At 37.9% G+C, this 21,001-nt stretch overlaps 1 protein-coding gene across 2 annotated transcripts in view; it reads right to left on the bottom strand.

The window, feature by feature from the left end:
* Positions 1-21,001, bottom strand: part of Prkg1 (protein kinase cGMP-dependent 1) — a 1,151,895-nt gene that overhangs the window by 188,053 nt on the left and 942,841 nt on the right. For both annotated transcript variants that reach the window (XM_051199947.1, XM_051199946.1), the window contains exons 6-7: positions 13,884-13,961; positions 8,027-8,121 (exon numbers count right to left, since the gene is read on the bottom strand). In XM_051199947.1, the coding sequence (XP_051055904.1) occupies positions 8,027-8,121; positions 13,884-13,961 (173 nt within the window). The remainder of the gene's footprint in view (positions 1-8,026; positions 8,122-13,883; positions 13,962-21,001) is intronic.

Below are 21,001 nucleotides of genomic sequence, written 5' to 3'. Positions count from 1 at the left end.
ACTAGTTCCGCTATCTTCACTGCAGCTTTATTCATTATAGCCAGAACCTGGAAACAACCTAGATGTCCCTCACCTGAAGAATGGATGAAGAAAATATGGTGCATTTACACAATGGAGTATCACTCAGCTTTTAGAAACAACATCATGAAATTTGAAGACAAATGGATGAGACTAGAAAAAACTCATGCTGAGTGTAGTAACCCAGACACAGAAAGACAAACACTGTTTGTGCTCACTCCCAAGTGGATATTGGCTACAATCCACAGCCATAGAGAGGCCAGGTAAGAAGGAGAGCATAAGAGCAGACACAGCGATCTCTCTGGAGAGCAGATATAGAATAGATTTCAAGTTGGATTTGAGTTGATAGTGGGGTTGGGAACAGGAGGGAGCAGGTGGGGAGGGAGGAGGGAGAAAATACTGGGAGAAACAACAGGGAATTGGGCGACATTTTAGGGGTGAGATTGAAATAGGGCAATGGAAACTCCCAAGCCATCTATGAGAGTAAATGTGCAGACTCCTAGTAATGGATACGGACCATGAAATGGCCATCTTCTGTAACCAGGCAAAGCCTCCAGTGGAGGGATGGGGATACTAACCCAACCACAAAACTTTCAAACTACAGTTTTTCCTGCCTGCAGAGTGTTTTGGGACTGGAACCTAACAGAATCTTCATCAAAGAGACAAGAGAGACTTCATGCAGAAACCACTGAGAGCAGATGCAGAGTCCCACAGAAATTAGGCTGAGCTCAGGGGTCCTGTGGAGGAGGGGGGAGAAAGGATCTGAGGAACTAGAGGGGTCAGGGATGGATACAGCCCACAGAATCAACTGTCTGGGGCTGATGGGGGCTCTCTAAGATCAGGGAGCCTATAAGGAGTCTGACCCAGGTCCTCTGTGCATACGCTATGGTTGAGCAGCTTGGTGTTCTTGTGGGATTTCTAACAGTGGAGGTGGGGCCAATCTTTGACTCTTTTGCCTGCTTGGGGACTCTTCCCTCCTGGTTGCCTTGTCCACTCTTAATGTGATGGCATGCGTCTAGTCTTATTGTGGAGAGGTGGCTAGGGCTGAGGGAGGTTAGGAGTAGGGAATGGAAGGGAAACTGCAGTTGGAATGTAATGCATGAAAGACGAATAAACATCAAAAAGGGGAGAGGGATTTTTTTTTTATGTAGAGATATAGAAAGGTGATGTCCATGTAAAAAGAGTAAAAAAGTATTATAGGTATATGTGCAGTCTAAATATATACAACCAATTTCACAATAGTGTCACTGAGAGAAAAACAAACCTAGAAGACAGAAAAGAGGTTTTCTCTGTATATGTGATAGCTTATTTCCAAACAAACTAGTCATAACTAAACTTAACTGGTATATTTGTATCCTATAATTTTATTTTTTTTAGGAGATAAATATGAGAAACCAGAAAACTGGCTCCAGAATATTAAGTAACTTTCTCATGACCATGCCCAGGATGGGAGAGTCTGGAGAAACAGAGACTTCCAAAAAAACTGACTTGGGCTTCTTACCCTGCACATAATCATTAACAGGCTTAACATGTGGCTCAGGTCTTCAGAATCAAAGGCAACTTCTGGATGGAAGAGCCCTGATGACAGTGGTCTGTTAGTAAATGCCACTATTTGTCAGCTTGGGGGCTCCATGTGACAGCTTGGGGCTACATTTGGCATTCAGAAATCTGTTCCAGCTGTAAAGAGGCCAAACATCACTGAATCAGAAGATGTCATCTAAGAAAACAGAAGGTACCTTGTTCCGCTAGCTTACTGTGCAGAATTAGAAAGAGATTAGCCAGTTAGCCTGGAGTTACAAACCAATGAGTGATTGACTTGAAATCTTGGTGTGACAATTATAGCAAGTGTTCTAACTTTCAGTTAAGGATTAACAGAACTATTCAAGAATGAAATAATGTAACAAGGAAGGTAAAGGTGAAGCTGAAGATGTGGTGGTAGTGATGACAACAGTCAACTTTTGGGAGGCATTCTAAGTTCTAGGAACTCACTCAAATGCCTCACAAGTTGATTGATCCCCTTGATCAATCCTCAGGACAACCCCCAAGTAAGGTATAGTCATAATCTTTACAGTAGATGAAAAGAAAACCTCTCACAGGCTCATATTTAGTGAATGATAAAGTAGTGTCCAACCCAAATCACACATCTCAGTTGAACTATTTTATCACATGCTGTGGTTAATAGCCATATGATAGCAGAAACGAAGCTAGGTGGCAAGGACTCTTGGGTTTGTATCGGTCTTACATAGTTCTCATTACATGGCACGTACACTGCACGGTTGCTTTAGAATTTGACCCACCATGCTTATATAGGAATGATAAGACAACATGTAAATAAATTATCTCCTGTTGATGAAATCATTTCAACCCATGTTATTTTTATGCCCATACATAAGAAGAAAATAGTTTTGCCTTTTTCTGGCATAGAAAAGCCATTTTCAAAAGACTGAAAATGTATGCACTATTATCTGCAAAAATTTTCAGTCAAAGTGAATATATGAGTAACTCCAACTTACCCAGCAATAATATGCTATCAGGATGGATGTTAATAAAACAGTTTAAAAGATAGCTGTAGTTGGAATTTCAATGCATCCATTAAGATGGAACTAAAGAAAGTTACCTCTAGAGGCAGACTTTTATAGTAGTCAGGGTCTGAACTCCACAATCAAGATACAGAGTTGATAATAAATATCAAATTTGCTACTATGTTCTTAATCATGTGGTTTGCAAAAATTATCCTAAGGATATACAGTACATAGTTGCCCATGAGATTTTGCATCTTGAAGTTATGACAACTTTTGAGTAACTTAGAAGTTAGCGAGACAATTCCAGTTAATTTGAATAAGTTGGAATTCCTTGTGTGAAACATTGAAATTTGAAGAATGATAAAGAACATAGAATCTGGTTGAAAATCATTACAGGCTGTCTTAGGGTTTCTATTTCTTTGAAGTGGGACCACGACCGTGGCAACTCTTACAAAGGAAAACTTTTAATTGTGGCTGACTTACAGTTTCAGAGATTTAGTTCATTATTGTCATGGCCAGAAGCACGGTGGTGCTCAGGCAAACATGGTGTTGGAGCAGACAGCAGCAAGTGAAAGTCACATTAGACTTGGCTTGAGCATTTGAGGCCCAAAACCCTGCCCCTAGTGATGAACTTCCTTCAACAGAGCCATACCTACTCTTACAAGGTTACACTTCCTAATAGTACCACTCCCTAAGCCTATGGGGGCCATTTTCTCTCAAACCACCCTAAGGACCTAAGATGCTAACATGTCAAAGCATAAAAACAAGGTTATGATCTGTACATGTTTACATAGGAGGTTTACTTCAGTTCAAGCTTAATGCAATATAAGTCATGGAAAGGATATTTTAGCAAGGTAGCTCTAATTGACAGAAATTACCTAATTACAACCCACAAGCCATCCTGCAGAAAGTTGTTTATTAGCTTTAAGATTTGTGCTTTGTAATCAAGATTAGGGATTGAATTTCATATCACACTCGTGTTTTCTTTTTAATAAGCTGAGGTCACATCCTGGTGGAGGAGAATCACACAGGAGTTCAGCAATTGCTCTCTTCATTATAGAAGGCTTTGCAAACCACTTTCTTGTTTTACTCATTGTCTTAGTTTCATTTCCTGTTACTGTAATTAAAAAAATACTGTGACAAAGGCAATTTAGAAAAGAAAGCATCTATTTTAGCTCATAATTCCAGGCTAAGTCCACCATTGGACAAATGTGAATCAGCTATTTGAAAGAAGAGAGAGAATGAACACATACATACTTGCTGAGCTCAGTTCTCTTTCTCTACTCTTGTCCATAACAGTCCCTATCTAGAGAATGGTGCCATAAAAACCTTTCCACTGACTGAGACAATCCCTCACAGATTTGGACAACCCCATATCAAGACTATCCAGGTAATTCTCAATTGTGTCAAGATGATATGAAAGTTGCCATCACATTCATGTAGTATTCATTTATATGTCTAACCTGACCCCTAAAGTCACATGAGCTGAAAACTCCTTTTGTATCTACAAATAAATTTTATTGTGAAGGAAATATTAGCAGAGTCTATTACTGACCAGGGTATCATTAGAGAGGTTCATTTTTTAAAAGTTCCATTTAGTTATCGTTCATCCAACAGGAAGATGTGGAATATAAGACTAACGTAAAATTCTAAGATAAATCAAATGATAAAAAATTTGGACTTTTTTCATTGAAGTTATATTTAGTTATAGATCTGGAGGAATTACCAGGATAACAGAGAAACTTGACAAAATACTGATAAATTTTAAATAAATAAATTCTAAAGAATATTGATTACATAAAGGATCTCAAAAGATGGGTGATTTAAACAGAATATATAACAATATAAAATTTATGACTGAGAAATGAAGTTAAATGAAGATAAAAGATTATTTTATGAAATAGCAAGTATTTGATGACATTTAAGAAGGCACTTAGAAGGGATGGATACAAAGGCGGAGGAACATTACAGAGTTAGATGAAGAGAGGAGAGAACATAGGCAAAGTAAATTATTGGTACCAAGAATATGCTGGAAATTAGCTAAATTGGGCTCCCCAAACAATATTTGCTACATAATTACCTTTTGTTCACTCATCAGAACTACATACAAGTGACTTTATGAGGCACCACCCTTCCTAAGGCTCTATGGACGAAGATAGCACACTGACTAAAGAACACAGAGAAATCAAGTTGGAAATGAACAGAAAACTCCTTCCCTGCTGACTGGCATCCATAGTAACATATGGTACTATAAAAGATGTGAATGAGGAAAAACTTATCAGTAGTTTCACCCACCTATAGCCATCCTTGCTGCAGTATCAACCTACCAGGCAATACATTCCCACTGGTACAATAGTAACACAGTTGTATCGGGGGTACCCAACTGCTTTGTGATTAGATTGGAGGCCCATTCCATTGGAATAATACATATCTGGTTCTATAAACCTAGTCAAAGTCTTGGGTTGAGAAGGTCATGGGCCCCAGAAAGGAAAACATTACTGTGTTTCTTTAAATGAATATGTTGTTAAATGTACTTCTAAATTTTTATATTTATATCAACAGATTAGTGCTGGAGCAAAGAAGTTCCTTTTTGAACAGGGTTACAATGTATAGACTTATATCTGGTAAAGGTTCTGAGAATAAATGACCACTGAGTGTTCAGTCCTTACTGGGACATCTATATTGTTCCCCATCGAAGGCCCAGGGAATATGGTAGAAGAGGAGGTAGAAAGCACATAAGAAGTTGTCATGAATCACTGCCACCCAGAGACTACTCAGCAATTGGAATCAGGAACACAGAGAAAGGAATATCTGCACAAGATAGTCTTAAATGTCATGGAAGAGGGCAACTCCATGAGACCCCACCCTCCCTAAGGAGCGGTTGATTTTTAACTATTGCAATACTATTGCAATAGAAGGGTGACTATTTTATTTAATGGAGTATCCATTTGGGGAGACAAATTAGGAAGAAAGGATTCAGAGGGAAAAGAGAGTGCATAAAAGTGGACAATGAAAAAGAGGAGGGTAGGAAAGGAGAACATGTGGGACCAGGAAGATTGAGTCGGGGAACAAATAGACGAGGGTGAAAAAAAGAGATACCATAATAGAGGGAGCCATTATACGTGTGAAGAGAAAACTTACTCTAGAGAAATGTCCAGAGACCTACAAGGATGGTCCTAACTAACATTCTGAGCAACAGTGGAAAGGCTACCTTATATGCCCTTCCCTGATAATGAGATTGATAACTAACTTATATGTTATCATACAGTCCTCATCTAGTAGCTGATGGAAACTGATTCAGACACCCACAGCTAAACACTGAGCTGAACTCCTGGAATCCAGTTGCAGAGAGAAAGGAGTGAAAAGAAAAGAAAAGAAAAGAAAAGAAAAGAAAGGAAAGGAAAAGAAAAAGAAAAGGGGTCAACACCAGGCTATAGAAACCCACAGAGACAGCTGACGTGAGGGGGAGGTAGTGGACATCCACATTGATAGTTGGGAAACCAGCGCTGCACTGACTCAGACCCCTGTACATGGTTCTCAGTTAGAAGGCCTGGGCAGTCTAAGGGACCTCTGACAGTGGAACCAGGATGTATCCCTGGTGCACAAAAGGACTTTGGGAGCACATTCCCCATGAAGGGATATTCCCTTAGCCTAGAGGCAAAAGGGAGGGCCTAGTCCCTACTTCAAATAACTTGACAGATTTTTATGATCCCTCCAGGAAGGCCTCACCCTCCCTGTGGAGAGGGCAGGGGAATGGGATGGGAGGGGGGAAGAGGAAACTTGGATCGATATGTAAAATAAGAAAAAATAATAAATATATATGAAAAGAGGGCAATGAGTGATAAATATAATCCCAATATATCATATATTTCTAGACATTCAAATGATGCATACATATATATGAAACTGTCAAGAATAAAAACTTTTCTTCAAAAGATACTAGAAAGAATGCAACTTGGAATTCATCAACATAAATTCTGGTATCAGAACAAAACTTGGTGAAATTTTCATAGCATTATACTTTCCAGGAAGGTATATTCAACTACAAAAGTCATCTTTATTTGGCACCTGATCTCTGTGACAATAAAACTACAAAAAGATCATATTTTGATTACAAATCATGATTTATTTTCCAACATTAAACTCATGATTTCAGTTATAAATGATTAGAAAAGTTTGTGGATTTTGTCTCCTTTGATTTTGTTTTTCTAATTTGATTTTCTCTGTGGAAATAACACTGTTTTCCATGGAAGCAGATGATCTTTGTACCACTGAAATCATGCAGTAACATTCTATAGGGCCCTTTATGCATTAAATAATCCAAGAAAAGACAAATGAAGCCATGAGTTTTGTGGGCCTCAGTTTAGGGATATAGTGCTCACTGCATCCTTTTGGGAAGCCACTTTACATGCTTTCCTACAGTTTTGAAATTGGGTGGAAAAAATCTCATGGAAAATTCATGTTCATCAGATAAGGAACAAACAAACTCAGTAAAAGACAAATAGAGGGTTTGAGTTCATTCTCGATTTTCCTCCAGTGGTAAAGCCCAACTTAGATGACTGTAGAGATACCCTGGTTTCATTACTGCAGCTGTGAAAAGAAGCAGGGTAAAACCTGCCATCCAACTGTGACACTAAAATAAAAATTGAGTAAGCAATTTTTATAGTACTTTTAGATGAGTGCTTGTAATTTTAAAATGATATTCTAATCAGAGTAAATTCTATCCCACTGTTATAGAGACAACAACAAATTTTTAGTTGGCTCTTCTTCAAATTATGCAGATACATATGCACTAGAATCTCAAAAGTCTCTCTTTGTTGATAAGGAAATATGTTGCTTATTGAAAGATAATGGCTCTCAAAAATATTTGTAATGCATTCTGTAAAATGCATATCATAAACACAACTTGGTTTCCCCTTCATATGATTCAGGAAGAGATCTCAAGTTCCTGCCAAGTCCCGAAAGCTGAATTGAACTGAAAAAGCAAAGTTGCAGTCATCTTAAAGAATATCTCCACTAACCCACTCTTAAGGGTTTTCCCACAGTGAATTCAGGTGTGTGTGTGTCTCTGTCTCCACCAAAGTAACAACAGTGACAACAGTAACCAGAGGTGACAATACTACTAGGAAGTCTTCATTGCTGATTCACTGTTGGTACAGGTTTAAAGATATCAAATTCCTTCCTCTGATTCGAAAGAAAACTGTCTGTGCTGAGATTAGAAGTCCTAGCCCTCTCGTTTGAGTTATACAGAGACACTTCACTTAAGGAGCACAGCATGCTCTGATTAAGATCACACATACATATTAGAAGCTTACTCAATCCTACAGCGGATATAGACAGTTCAGAAATCCAGCTGGAACTTGTTGAATGCAACAGCTAATGATCTTAGTGTGGGCCTGACAAGAAGGGTCTCTTTTATTAGAAGGTCAACTTTTCAGTAAATTGTATGGTACTTAAATAAAACCTGTGCACATGTGATCACTTACCCCTGCAAGGCTTTCTCTCCAAACCAGTCTCCCTTCCCCAAAGTTCTAAGAAAGATTGGGTCTTCACTGGGTGAGTCTTCTCGAGTAACATTCACCTACAAAGAGAGACAAGCGTCTAAATCAACTGCATGTTTGCAAATCCCATGCTTTCCCAACAATTTTTTTTCTAAGCATTTCATCTTAAAAAAAAAAAACAAAACAAAACAATGCATTGTTAAGAAATAAGAATTTCACTTAATATTCACTGCTACTCATGATTTTATTACCCTCAGTGAAGCAACCATCCTGATGATTTTAATGATGTATCCCGTCAGTGTTTTTCAATAGTGTTTCCTTGTTGTTTGGGGAAAATACAGTTATTCTAAATAGTACCTTTTCATTTTTCATTCATTCAATTCTTTGAGGTATAGTAGTAATAATAATAATGACTGCCATCCAGAAAGGTTAAATAATTAAAATTCACCAACCTGAAAAAAGCAATGAAGTAGAAAACTAATTTACTGAGACAACGTCAAGCACTTAAACACATTAAAAACAGCATGCTTTAAGCTTCTCAACCTAGACATTGGACATCAATGAGGAGAACTTTTATTAACATTAGGAAGGTTTGTGCAAGGTAAAGGGAATTCAATTATTATTCTCCACTGATCCATTTGATTACTCTTCTACATGGTGTTTCAAACCATGAAAATTCAGTTTTAACTGTCAGTTACCACTAAGCTATATCATAGAAATACTAATTTGCATGTTGATGAGGCTTTTATAAATGAAGCAGTTGCAGTGGGGAGTCTTATTTAAAGTAGAAGTGACTGGTTCCATACTCTCAGGGGCTCTGATTCATTCATGTTAATATAAGCAGCTCAAGCTCATTTCCTCTATTTTCATAGCATCCTATTACATAAATAGTATGCAGCTTAGCAATTCCCTAGATGCAAATATAGCTCCTAGTTTTATTCTCATATATTGTTACTATGATAGTATTAACAACATTTCTACAAATATTCCTGTACTTGTTTTCTGGCACTAATAAATAAGGGTTCAATAGGGTCAGTGCTCACACAAATAAAGAACACGTATGAACCAAACATGTTTAGTTTTTCAGGTGTTTACTCCTGAGTGAGTACAAATATCTACTTTCACTATCCATGAATGAAATATATATTTTCCTGTAATTAGCACTTATCATTAAAAGGTTACTAGTTTTCTAGGAATATGGGGATTGGAGAGCATTGTCCAGAAGCTAACAGAAGAGGAGCATTTGTTTTCCAGATTATATTTGGTTTGTATAATTATATCGTTTATCCAGCTATCTTTTTTGACTCTTTTTCTGTTGTATTGCCTCGCTGTAAATACACTGATGAACATGTTTTGTTAGAACTACACTTTCAATCCTCTAGGATAAATTGAGTATGAGGCTGCTGGGTCATATGGAAAACTTTTTAAGCAGACAATTGTTTGTCAGAATATTTTAATTTTACCATCTAATTTTGCAATCTTTGCCAATAATCTTGGGATTCTACTTGCTTCACTTTTCACTAGAATTTGGTATAGTCAACACCCCCCCCCCCAATAGCATGTAGTTGTGTCTCAACTTCATTGCTAAGATTTACTTTTTATTTGATTTTAATGATGTGTGTTTGGGAAATGGGTATGTGGGGGCAAGGGCTATGTGTACATGACAGCAGGTGACCGTAGAAGTCAGAGGCATAGGATCCGTTAAAGATGAAATTACAGAGAGCCACCTGATATGATGTGAGTAGTGGGAACCAAACACTTGTCCATTCCAGGACAGTGGGCTCTCTTGACAACTTGTCATCTCCCCCATCCCATATCTCCAGGTTTTGATTTGAAATTTAATAATCCTGTTCAATTTTTGGAACATTTCATTTACAGAGAGACAGGGTGTTGACTTAACACTGTTGGGGATATATGCAGAATTATTTAATGCCTCTTCCCTTTGCTGAAAATGCCATGTTCCCAGGGAACAGAAATCTACCAACTAAAACAGAGTGAATTTACTTTCTGTGTTAGACATTGCTGCTCCAAGCACTGAGCCCCAAATTTTAGGGGGAAAAACTGTAAATTTCCATTAAGAAAAAAAATTAAAATGTTTATCATGTTTCTCTTTTGTGTGCATACATTTACAGGAGTAATATGATAGGAGATGCCATTCTGTAAATATGTTTCACGTATTGGTTAATGAATAAAGCACTGTTGGCCAATAGGCAGGATTAGGAGACAAGGAGGAGAGAGGAAGTAGTAGGGAGGAGTTCCAAGATGGAAGACAGAGAAGATCACCAGCGCTTCTCTCTGGTAAGATAAGACCACATGGAAGTACTTAGATTAATACAAATGGGTTAATAAGACAGAGCTAGCCGATAAGAAACTAGTAACTGGCCAACAGAATTATATATTAATACAGTGTGTCTATGTGTTATTTGGGGATGGCATGGCAGAGGTAACAAGACTGGCGGGGGGAAAAAACCACTCGTAACAGGAATAAAACGGGGTTATAGTTATACAAATAGAACTGAACAAGGAGAAATGCACTGTTACTCTGCAGCCACTGTTGTACGCCTCCTCCCATCACATAGCATGTTTTCTTTTTTAAACTTAAATTAGAAACAATCTTGTTTTACATATCAACACTAGTTCCCTCTCCCTTCCATCCCCCTCATGCCTCCCAATGACCCAACCCCCATCCCATCCCTCCTCTGAAGTGATGAGCAAAGCGGTCAAGACCAGGCTGGAGAAATCCACAGAAACAGCTGACCTGAACAAGGGGGAGCTCATGGACTCCAGTCTGATAGCTGGGAAAACAGCATAGGATGGAACCTGGCCCCCTGAATGTGGGTGTCAGTTAGGAGGACTGGGAAGTCTATGGGGCCTCTGGTAGTGGATCAGTATTTATCCCTAGTGCATGAATGGACTTTGGGAGCCCATTCCATACAGAGGGATACTCTCTCAGCCAAGACACATTGGGGAGGGCCTAGGCCCTGTCCCAAATGATGTGACAGACTTTGATGATCTGTCATAGCCTTTTTTAGAAAAGAAGTCTTTTCTAAAAGTTTCTAAAAAAATAGCTCTTATAGGCTTATGTGTTTGGGTAACTGATCTCTAACTGGTAGAACTGTTTGGGAAGAATTAGGAGGTGTGACTTTGTTGGAGAAGATGTGTTACTGGGGACCAGCCTAGAGGTTTCAAAAGACTTGGGCAATTCCTGATGTGTCTTGGTTTCTCTGCTTCCAACTTGCAAATGCACCTGCAAACTCTCAGCTGTTCAGACCGCCATGCATTTGCTCTGCCATCATGAAATCTAACCTTCTGAAGCCATAAGCTCCAAATTAAATGTTTTCTTTTATACATTACTTTGGCCACAGTGTTTTATCATAGCAATAGATAAGTAACTAAGACAAATGTTAACAAAGAAAGTATCTTAACAAGGGCTGGTGTGAGGGCCCAGTGAGTAGAGCAGTCTGATGACCTGGGTTCAAACCTGTGACCCACATCATGGAAGGAAAAAACCAACCCCTATAAACTGTCCTCTGACACACAGCCAACACTACACACACACACATACACAGTGATATCTGTACATGCACTCAAACAAAACAAATAAAAGTCCAGTAATATTTTTTTTTGGAAAAATCCTTTACCAGGGTTACTTTTTATAAATTTTATAAATGCATGGAGAATTTTTTACATTGGTTCATCTACAATAAATTAGTTTTATAGTGAGTTTATTGACAATTCTAATTATATAGCTTATTTACTGTGAAACCACTATTTTCTTTCCTATTCCATACAAAATGAAGTGTGCATACCCTCTGTTTCTTACACTGATTGTTGTTGTTCAAGACAGGGTTTCTCATTGCTTTGGAGCCTGTCCTGGTACTAGTTCTGTAGACTAGGCTGACCTTGAACTCACAGAGGTCTGCTTGCCTCTGCCTCCCGAATGCTGGTATTAAAGGCATGGGCCACCAATGTATAATTATTAAAATTAATAAAATTAACGTAACAATTGTCAGAGTTGTGAATCATAGCAACTAACTTGTGTGACCCTAGAAACTAAGTAAAATTCTATACTTGGTTTATACAGAAACTTGACTGTGTCAAAGCAACCTAATATATTAAGACTATTTCTCTTGCAAAATTCTAACATTGCATCAAAGTACTGCCAAAATAATTTGGCTCCTGTGGTATTATCTCCAAGTGCTTCTATTTATACATGCTACAGAACTCATAAAACAGTACCGCTAATGCGCCTGTTTTAAGTTAAAATGGGTTACAACCTTCTTCCTTCAAGAAATACTGGCAATTTGCAGTAAATGGGACAGTCATTAATTACTGTAGGGTGTCCTTCCTAATGGCTAAGCATTGCTACTCCTTGGCAGTAAAGAATTAGAATTTGGAAAGATAACAAAGTCAGACTCCAGATCATCAAATGGTTTATAAGCAGGAATATTTTCTTTAATCTGATTCTTTAATCAGTGTTAGTTCACATAGAAGACAGTGAGTGACAAAGTTTGCCAGTTTGTTATATAAATCAAAGCACATTAGCATTTCCTTGACACTAACATTGGAAAATGCAAAATATTTTAAACATACCTGTGTTTTTGCATGACATTTCATTATTCCCTTCATTAAAAATATTACATTTTTATTTATTTACTTATTTTGTGTGCATGTGAGCAAACAGATGGACATGCATCTGCCATAGTTCCAAAGTATCCAAGTGGAGGTCAGAGGACAACTTGTAGTAGTTGATTTTCTCTTTCTACTATGTGCATCCTGATAATTGAACTCAGGTCACTAGGTCTTGTTACAAGCACCTTTTCCTGTTGAACCCTTTCCACTGCCCCCCCTATGCTGTCCTTTATAAAACCAGTGCATTATGTGCATTTTTATCCTAGACTTCCAGATACCAAACAAATGAATAGATACAATAGAAACACATACAATTTGTGTATGGGATGTCATTGCTGTAAACATTGAGATATGTGTAATCTTTATCCAAAATTAGTACACAAGAATCACCTAAAATTTAAGTCACTAAAATTTAGAGTTTTCTACACTTCCTGTTTACAGCATTTCTGTAAGCCTTCTGGTGTAAATTCTACAGTGTGAAATTTAGTCATTTTGTAAAATATTTAGGAAATAAGTTGACTAATTATAATGTAAGTAAGGCATGTAAGTAAGTCTTCTCTACTTGTCTTTCCTTTCCTATCTCTCAATGAACCTGATACATCGAAAAAAAAAATCCCTTTTTAAGAATGACTACAATGAAATGTTAAGTTCAAGCGTTTGTGTAATATGAGGTTGGGGATTTGTCTACGTTTACTTAATTTCATAGTCCAAAAAACATAATAGATTCTCATTGATTTAAAGCTAAAATAGTATAAGAAGACAGTATGATCTTCCATTTATAACATTGGTCATATCTGTTTTTATCCCTCCCTCTATACCTTATCACTTTTACTAGCTTCTTGGTATTACACTCTCCATGAAGCTGCAATGCAACAATACAACATACATATATTTACATCAGCATTGCATTTAGAACATTAAATCATTGGCCTAAAAGGGGTAAAGTAAGTCAACTTTAGCGAAGATTTAAATTGGGACCATCTGATTCTAAAGCCCAAATATTTCATTATAAGAAGGTCACTGTTCTTAAAGACCAGATAGATTTAAGTATTGCATTGTGCAGCTTTGTTGATGGATGTCTTTCTGTTTACGCTGACTTAGCGGTAGCATCTAGTGACATGGCTGCTAATATCCACACAAAGTTACCAACTCCACTCACTCAGTACAAGACTCAACACATGCATTCTTGCAATATGCCACCCAAACGTACCTTTCCTTTGCTGATGATGAAGAAGGTGTCTCCTCTTGCACCCTGCCTGATGATGTATTCTCCATTTTCATAGTGGGTCTGAAAAACAGGAGCAGTGACATAAAAAAGACATTAAAGAATTTATTTACCAAACAAAACATGTTTTCAAACACTAGGCCCTAGGGAGATGTGTTCGTGCTGATAGGATTTTACCCATGTTCAGAATGGTATCGTTGTTTAAGAATGGATAACAGTTGATCAAGCCAGGAACGACTACTGTGTCTATAACATTCATTTATGAAGCTGTGGTGAGTGTCATTTTCTTCAGTAATTATATTCATCTCTTTGAGTTCATTATTTCAATTATTAGGCAAAACTTGTTTTTATCAACTAAGCATTAAGTAAAACAGCACTGCTAACTAAACTCATATTTGGGGATTATTTTATCATTTTCATTTGTTTTTAGTAGTTTCATATTAGCAATATTTTAAAAATAAAGAAATTACTGTGACATCCAAAGGTTCTCACTTGAATCCAGAACATCCTTTAGTGGCAGTTAGATGTCTCTAAATACTTTTTAAGGTACCACTTCATCCTTTAATATCTTACTTGAGCAATTTTCATTTGGCTTCATTAAACAGACTGTTTTAATTTTGTGATCTGAATTCTGGTCCAGGACCTTTCTAGTATAAACTGCCAGATGGGGAGGGAAGTAAGTCTGGAAGAGAATTATCATAGTCAGTGGGCCAGCATCCTGAGAAAGAGCTCACCACTACGTCTGTTCCCAGAGTGAAGATTACTCCTGCAGTGAACAAAACTAATTCCATAAGGAGAGGTGGGAGAAAATCTATCACTTGGTCAGGAGGCAAAATGAGTCCATGCCATCTGGCCCTATGCTCCTCTGCAGCTTAACAAGGGAGCTATTGGAAAGGAAGATATTACCTTGTACACTACTTCATGGTAAACACAAAATATCCATTACACTGCTGGCTGTAATTCCTCCTCACACATCAACACTATTTTTCTTAATGATTATTCTATTCTGTCTTAAAGTTGCTTTTCATTAATACTTGTCATTGAAAGACACCATTCTTCTCTCTAAGCTCCTAGAACATCAACACAGCACCTAAGCTGGCACTTAATAGTTCTCTCTCACACATAATTTATTTTCCTAGTAACAAGTTTTTGAAGTAACAAAGTTCTTTCTTATTCCTTTTTCCAATTTCAACTAACAGATGGCACAAACAATCTGGTGTGTGCCTTTAAAGACCATTTTCCTATGTTCAAGCACACATAAATATACACATGTAAATACACACACACACACACACACACACACACACACACGCACACATGTGTGTGTAATTGGCTCTGGGGTTGGAGAGATGGCTTATTGGTTAAAAGTGCATATGACTCTTGCAGAGGAATTTAATTTGATCTATAGCACCCAGATCAGGCAGCTCACAATCACATCTATAACTGGCTCCTGGGACATCCACCAAATTTCTAAGTAAAAAAAAAAAAAAATATATATATATATATATATATATATATATATAGAGAGAGAGAGAGAGAGAGAGAGAGAGAGAGAGAAAGTGAAAGTATGCCAATTGTTTTTCTCCATTTAATAAGATCATTGGTTTAGTTTTTATATCTTGATATTCTTCTCTGTTCTTTCTCCAGGGAAGGTTCTTCTCCTACCCAGGAAACACATGCTCCTATTGGTACGTCTATGACATGATATGAAAATTTGATTTATTATATTGCTCAGTTTTGAAAGTCTGTTCATCTTTAACATCTAACAATATCCCCTAGCACAAACTCTATTAGCAAGAATGGTAAAACATCTTATCACCATATATCACAAACTTCATCTTATTTGTCACTTAGTTTCTAACAAAAGATGTATCAAAATACACAAAGTAACACAGTGTGCATAACTCACAGTGTGCATAACTCCATGTCAGACATAAGCACAAGGTGTGTGCAAAACCTCTGTTGAAGAAACATCTTTCTTCTCAGAAGGAGGCCTTTGCTCAAATTGGAGGATCTTAACAAGACTCTGGATGTTTAAGCCAGAAAGAGCCACTCAGGAATATGAGAGCTCACAGCCCATAATAGTTATGTAAGACTATTTGGAGTATATTTGGGGGAGAAATGCAAATGACATGCACAAACTCTGAAGAATCCTTCACCTACCCTAGACACACTTCTTGCCTCTCTTTTTAAGACACATACATGCTGGGGGAGTGGGGGGATAATTTTATATTTAAGCATTTTTTATCTCACATTACTGATGAGAGATGTCATTCTTTAAATATGTTTCTTTTATTGGTTAATGAATAAAGCCAGGTTGGCCAATAGGAGAGCAAGGTAGGTGGGACTAGAAGACAAGGAAGATTCAGGGATAGATAGAACAGGACTGAGAGAGCACAACTCTTGACCCTCTCTCCAGTAAGATAAGACCATGTGCAAATACTTAGATTGATAGAAATGGGTTAATATTTAAGACAGAGCTAGCCAATAAGAAACATTAGTAACAGGCAACAGCTTTATATCTAATAAAGCGTCTCTGTGTGTTATTTGGAGCTGGTGCAGCTGTGGGACCAGGCTGTCTGGAAAACCCTCTCATAACACATTATTTTAATACATTTCCTCTCAGTTAAACAAAACATATCCCTATCCATAGAACAGTTGTTGCCTCTTAGTAAGTAAACATTATTCATAACCATATCAAAAGATAAACCAAACTAATGAAGCACTACTAAGCTTTCCAGACAAATGATTCTTTACCATGGGTTCTGTCCTGAATCCCAGGAAATGACATGGGACATCTACATCTTTGGCATCTATTGGCTAGACACCAGCAGCACCTTAGTCCCTGGAGTGTAGGAAAAGAATCTCCAGTACCATCCTTTATCACATTGGAGGAACATGAGTCCTCAGTTGAGAATAGCTGTTATCAACCTTTAACCTTCAGAATCTCTTCCTTTTAGTTGTGAGTTTGGCAGGAGTGCTCAGATACAGACCAGTTGTTAAGTTAAACCATTTGCATATCTTAGTATTGTTTGTTCTGGACTTCTCTTAAGGTGGCGCTCACAATTACCATATGTATTATTTGAGTTCACCTATACAGACTTTCACTGGACATGTGTCTCCAGCCTATATAAGCTCAAGAAGCACAGGAGTCCAGAACGGAGCCTACTGGGTAGGGACTGCAGCATGCTAGGTTTGGAAAAGGTAACACTGCAGTGTCACAACATGAGGACTATAATGACAATATTATCCTGAAATGTTCAGTTGCACATGAGGAGGAGAACGAAGAGAAGGAGGAGGAAGAGGAGGAGAATGAAGAGAAGAAGGAGGAGGAAGAGGAGGAGGAGAATACATGCTAATTCCTTGAGAGTCTATCTATTTATGTGAAACAAATGCCAGAAAATTTAGTATTTTATAAATACCATTTTGTAGTTCTTCCTTTGGCAAATTTCAAATTAAATCTCAGACACATACAGAATTAAGAGAGGGCAGAAACAACTATACAGTTTCCTTTTTTAAAAAGTTTCCATTTTTAATAGAATAAAACCCAATCCCCTATTGTGACCTGAACTACTGTAAATGGTCTTCTCAATGCTGCAGTTTCCAACTGCTTGTCACCTTTTCCCACTTTGTCCCCCACCCTGCTGCCTTCTCTATGTCAGTTCCTCAAATGCTCCACAGCCAGGTCTATAGATTCCCAGTTAGGCTCCATTCAGATAATCTCCCCTGGCCTCCCATGGGATTTCACACACGTTATCACACATGGGGCCTGGCTAAATTAGGTGTCATATTCATATATACATCATATACATATACATATGCATGTTTTTATAGTCCTTCATAATTCAATGCCCTTATTGAGCTTATACTAGTAATTTACTGTTTTTATAGTCCTTCATAATTCAATGCCCTTATTGAGCTTATACTAGTAATTTACGTCTATGATAGTTCTCTCCATATTGTAAGTTATATGAAGTCAAGGATTGTTTCTAGTTTTGTTCAATTTATTGATTTATCTCTTATGTCTAACCCATTGCTGGGAACAAAATGGAGATTAAAACGTTTTAACAGCTGGATTCCAGGAGTATGGCTCAGTGCTTAGCTGTGGGTGTCTGCTTCTGCTTCAATCAGTTACTAGTAAAGGCTCTAGGATGTCAATTAAGGTAGTCATCAATCTCATTATAGGGAAAGGCAAGAGGGAGGGGGGATGAGCAAAGCAGTCAAGACCAGACTGAAGAAACCTACAGAACAGCTGACCTGACTTAGTGAGAGGACATGGACCCCAGTCATAAAGCTGGGGAAACAGCATTGGACCGAAACAAGCCCTCTGAATGTGGATGCCAGTTAAGCGGCCTGGGCAGTCTATGGGACCTCTGACAGTGGAACCAGTATTTATCCCTATGGCAGAAATGGACTTTGGGAGCCCATTCCTCATGAAGGGATACTATTTCAGCCCAGATACAGGAAGGAGGGCTTAGGGTTCCCCCAAATAGTGTGATAGACTTTAATGATCCCCCATGGAAGGCTTCCCTATCCTTGGGGAGAGATGATGGTGGGTTGGGGAGCTTGGTGGGGTTATGGGAGGATGGGAAGTATTGGAACAGGGGATTGATATGTAAAAATAAGATTTTTTCTAAATTTAAAATATATATAAAATACATTTAAAATGTTTTAACAGGACAAACTGTAGATTCCATGATTCACATTTTTGGCATTTCTCATCTGACCTACTCACAGCCTCCTATTGCATCCATTCTTATCCTTGCAACTGAAGTGGTAACGAAACCATCGAAATCAGCACCTTACTGTAGTTTGTGACATTGTCTGTATTCTGACTCCTACTTATAGCTCCATCCTAGCTTTACCATGTCCATCGGCCATTTTCTTTCAGACATAGTAGCTTTGTTGTTGTGCCCTGTCAGGTCAGATCAGGTCCAGTTATAACTCCCTTCCTCAGTGTCTTTGTTCTCATGATGTTCCCACCTCTGGAATCTCAGCACATTCCTACTCAGCACATTACTAGCTGAGTCAACACATTCCACTTCCACCATCAGGGCTCCTAGGATTGCTGCCTACAGACAGACATTAATGGGACAGACTACCAGGCAGGTCTAGATCACAGCCTCACCCTCTATGTACTGAGTGACCCTGAGAACAGACAGTTCAACTTTGGCTCAACACAGAGCTGGAGCTGATTTTGAGAAGCTCCCATGCTGTTGACAGTGGCAAAGAAGAATGCCTCCACAGTCAGAGGAGTGGGGACTGTGAGGATTTAACATGGGAAACCAACATATGACTAGCACCTGTACCACTGGCCTGATGGGCTGGAGCAGAGGTGGAATTGCCAGAGGGACCTCTCAGATTTGAGGGTGAAACAAAGGGTGGGGTGGTCTTGAAAATGGACACAGATGCATCTTATTAAAGAAAGTAGTGGTGTTACCATAATGAATAGTAATTCTTTGAAGCTTTCTTGAATCCTCTAATAGACCCAAAAATCTATAACTCCATTTGGGAATAGGCTGTACTTTCTTACTCAATTCAACTTTCTAAAGTGATTGTGAAATTTGTTCAGGGGGCAGCAAAAAGCATCTTTTATTAATGGAATAGAAAACATTGAGTAAATCACACATAGTAAGGATAATCATAAACTATAGAAATTTTGTGGATGTGGATATTTACATAGATGCTAAACCCTGGTATGAATAGCAAGTGCTATTTGTTTTTTAAGTTTTTTTTTTCTTCCTTTACAAAAGAAACGAGAAACTGGTATAAAGTTTGACTTTATTATCATATCATCTTAAGGAAACCTTACTGTCAGTAAAAATGATCACACTGGATTTCTTCCTTTTTCTTTATAGTACTTTGAAAGGTGCATATGCGATATTGAAGGATCAGCCCTTCTTTGACCAGATACATAATCAGCATTTAAGTAAACATTTAAAAGATAGACTTACTTCTTTGCCTCCCCCTACCTCCTGGACTCCTTCTTTAATCTCTTCTAGTCTCTACTACATCTTCTCTGAGTCCTGATGTGTACCAATTTTTTGCTTGTCTGTTTCCCAGTGACAAACATTTCTGAGTTCTTCAGAGGTGAGATCACATCAGTTTTCATTAAGTCCTTCAGACACAGTCAGAATTTATGATTCAAACACAAGAGTTGGTCAGCCGTAGCCTCCTGGACTGACTGAATCCTTACCCAAAATACCAAAGGGGGAGAAAGTCTGAGCTACAATTCCACATGTGCTTGGATTTTCTTTGATATTTAATTGAGCGCTTCTTTGGTTACTCCATCCTCTAAATGGATTTTCAATCTCTTGTTTTTAATTGTAGGGATTTTTGATGTGAACATTTTCATGTAACATAATGATTCACAGAGACATCAAGGCAGGCTCACAAAATGCTGAAAATCTCTAAGAGGAAGAGGTTCTCTAGGCTCCATTCATTTCAAAACAGAATGAAATCATTTATAGTACAGACAAGCATGCATTCTCCTTCTGCATAATTAAACTATAACTCAAGTTTAACAACTTGATCTATAAAGGCAATTAGTGTCGGCAGAACTTGAAAATAGTTTGTCTTGACAGCATATGAAATGTGTTGTGGGGAAGCAAACAATGTAGTGTCTGAGAGTCACCATTTGAACAATAAATACTATTTGAAGTTTCTACCAAAGAAAATGAAAAGAGGAAGAAAAATTAACTTTATCATGAACTCTGCTATACAGTCACAAGTTGGTATAATTCATTCAATATTTTATTTATTTAAAAAAATAAACACTTCAGATTTCTCTTTGACAAAGCACAACATTTGAAGGGTATTGTGAGTCACTGAGGACAATAAAGATTGAAAAGTACAGAGAACTTAGATCCCAGAGGTTGTGAATGAGCCTTTTATATGCTAGAGGATATGGTTCTGTGTGCAGGTGAGTTTATCTCCAGATATACTGAGAGAAAACCTGTTTGGAGTTGAGGTAATAGAACCTGGTGTGACCCTTCTTCCTGTTTTAATCTACAATGACACAGAACCACTGCACTGGATGAGATTTTTCTCAAGCATTAGAAGTCATAAGACAGGAGATTGAAACAGGTCTATTACCAGCTCCA

The sequence above is a fragment of the Phodopus roborovskii genome, unplaced genomic scaffold (genome assembly GCF_943737965.1).
Source record: "Phodopus roborovskii unplaced genomic scaffold, PHOROB, whole genome shotgun sequence".
NCBI lineage: Eukaryota > Metazoa > Chordata > Mammalia > Rodentia > Cricetidae > Phodopus > Phodopus roborovskii.
Note: the sequence above shows the minus strand (reverse complement) of the source record. Positions and strands in the feature narration are given on the sequence as shown.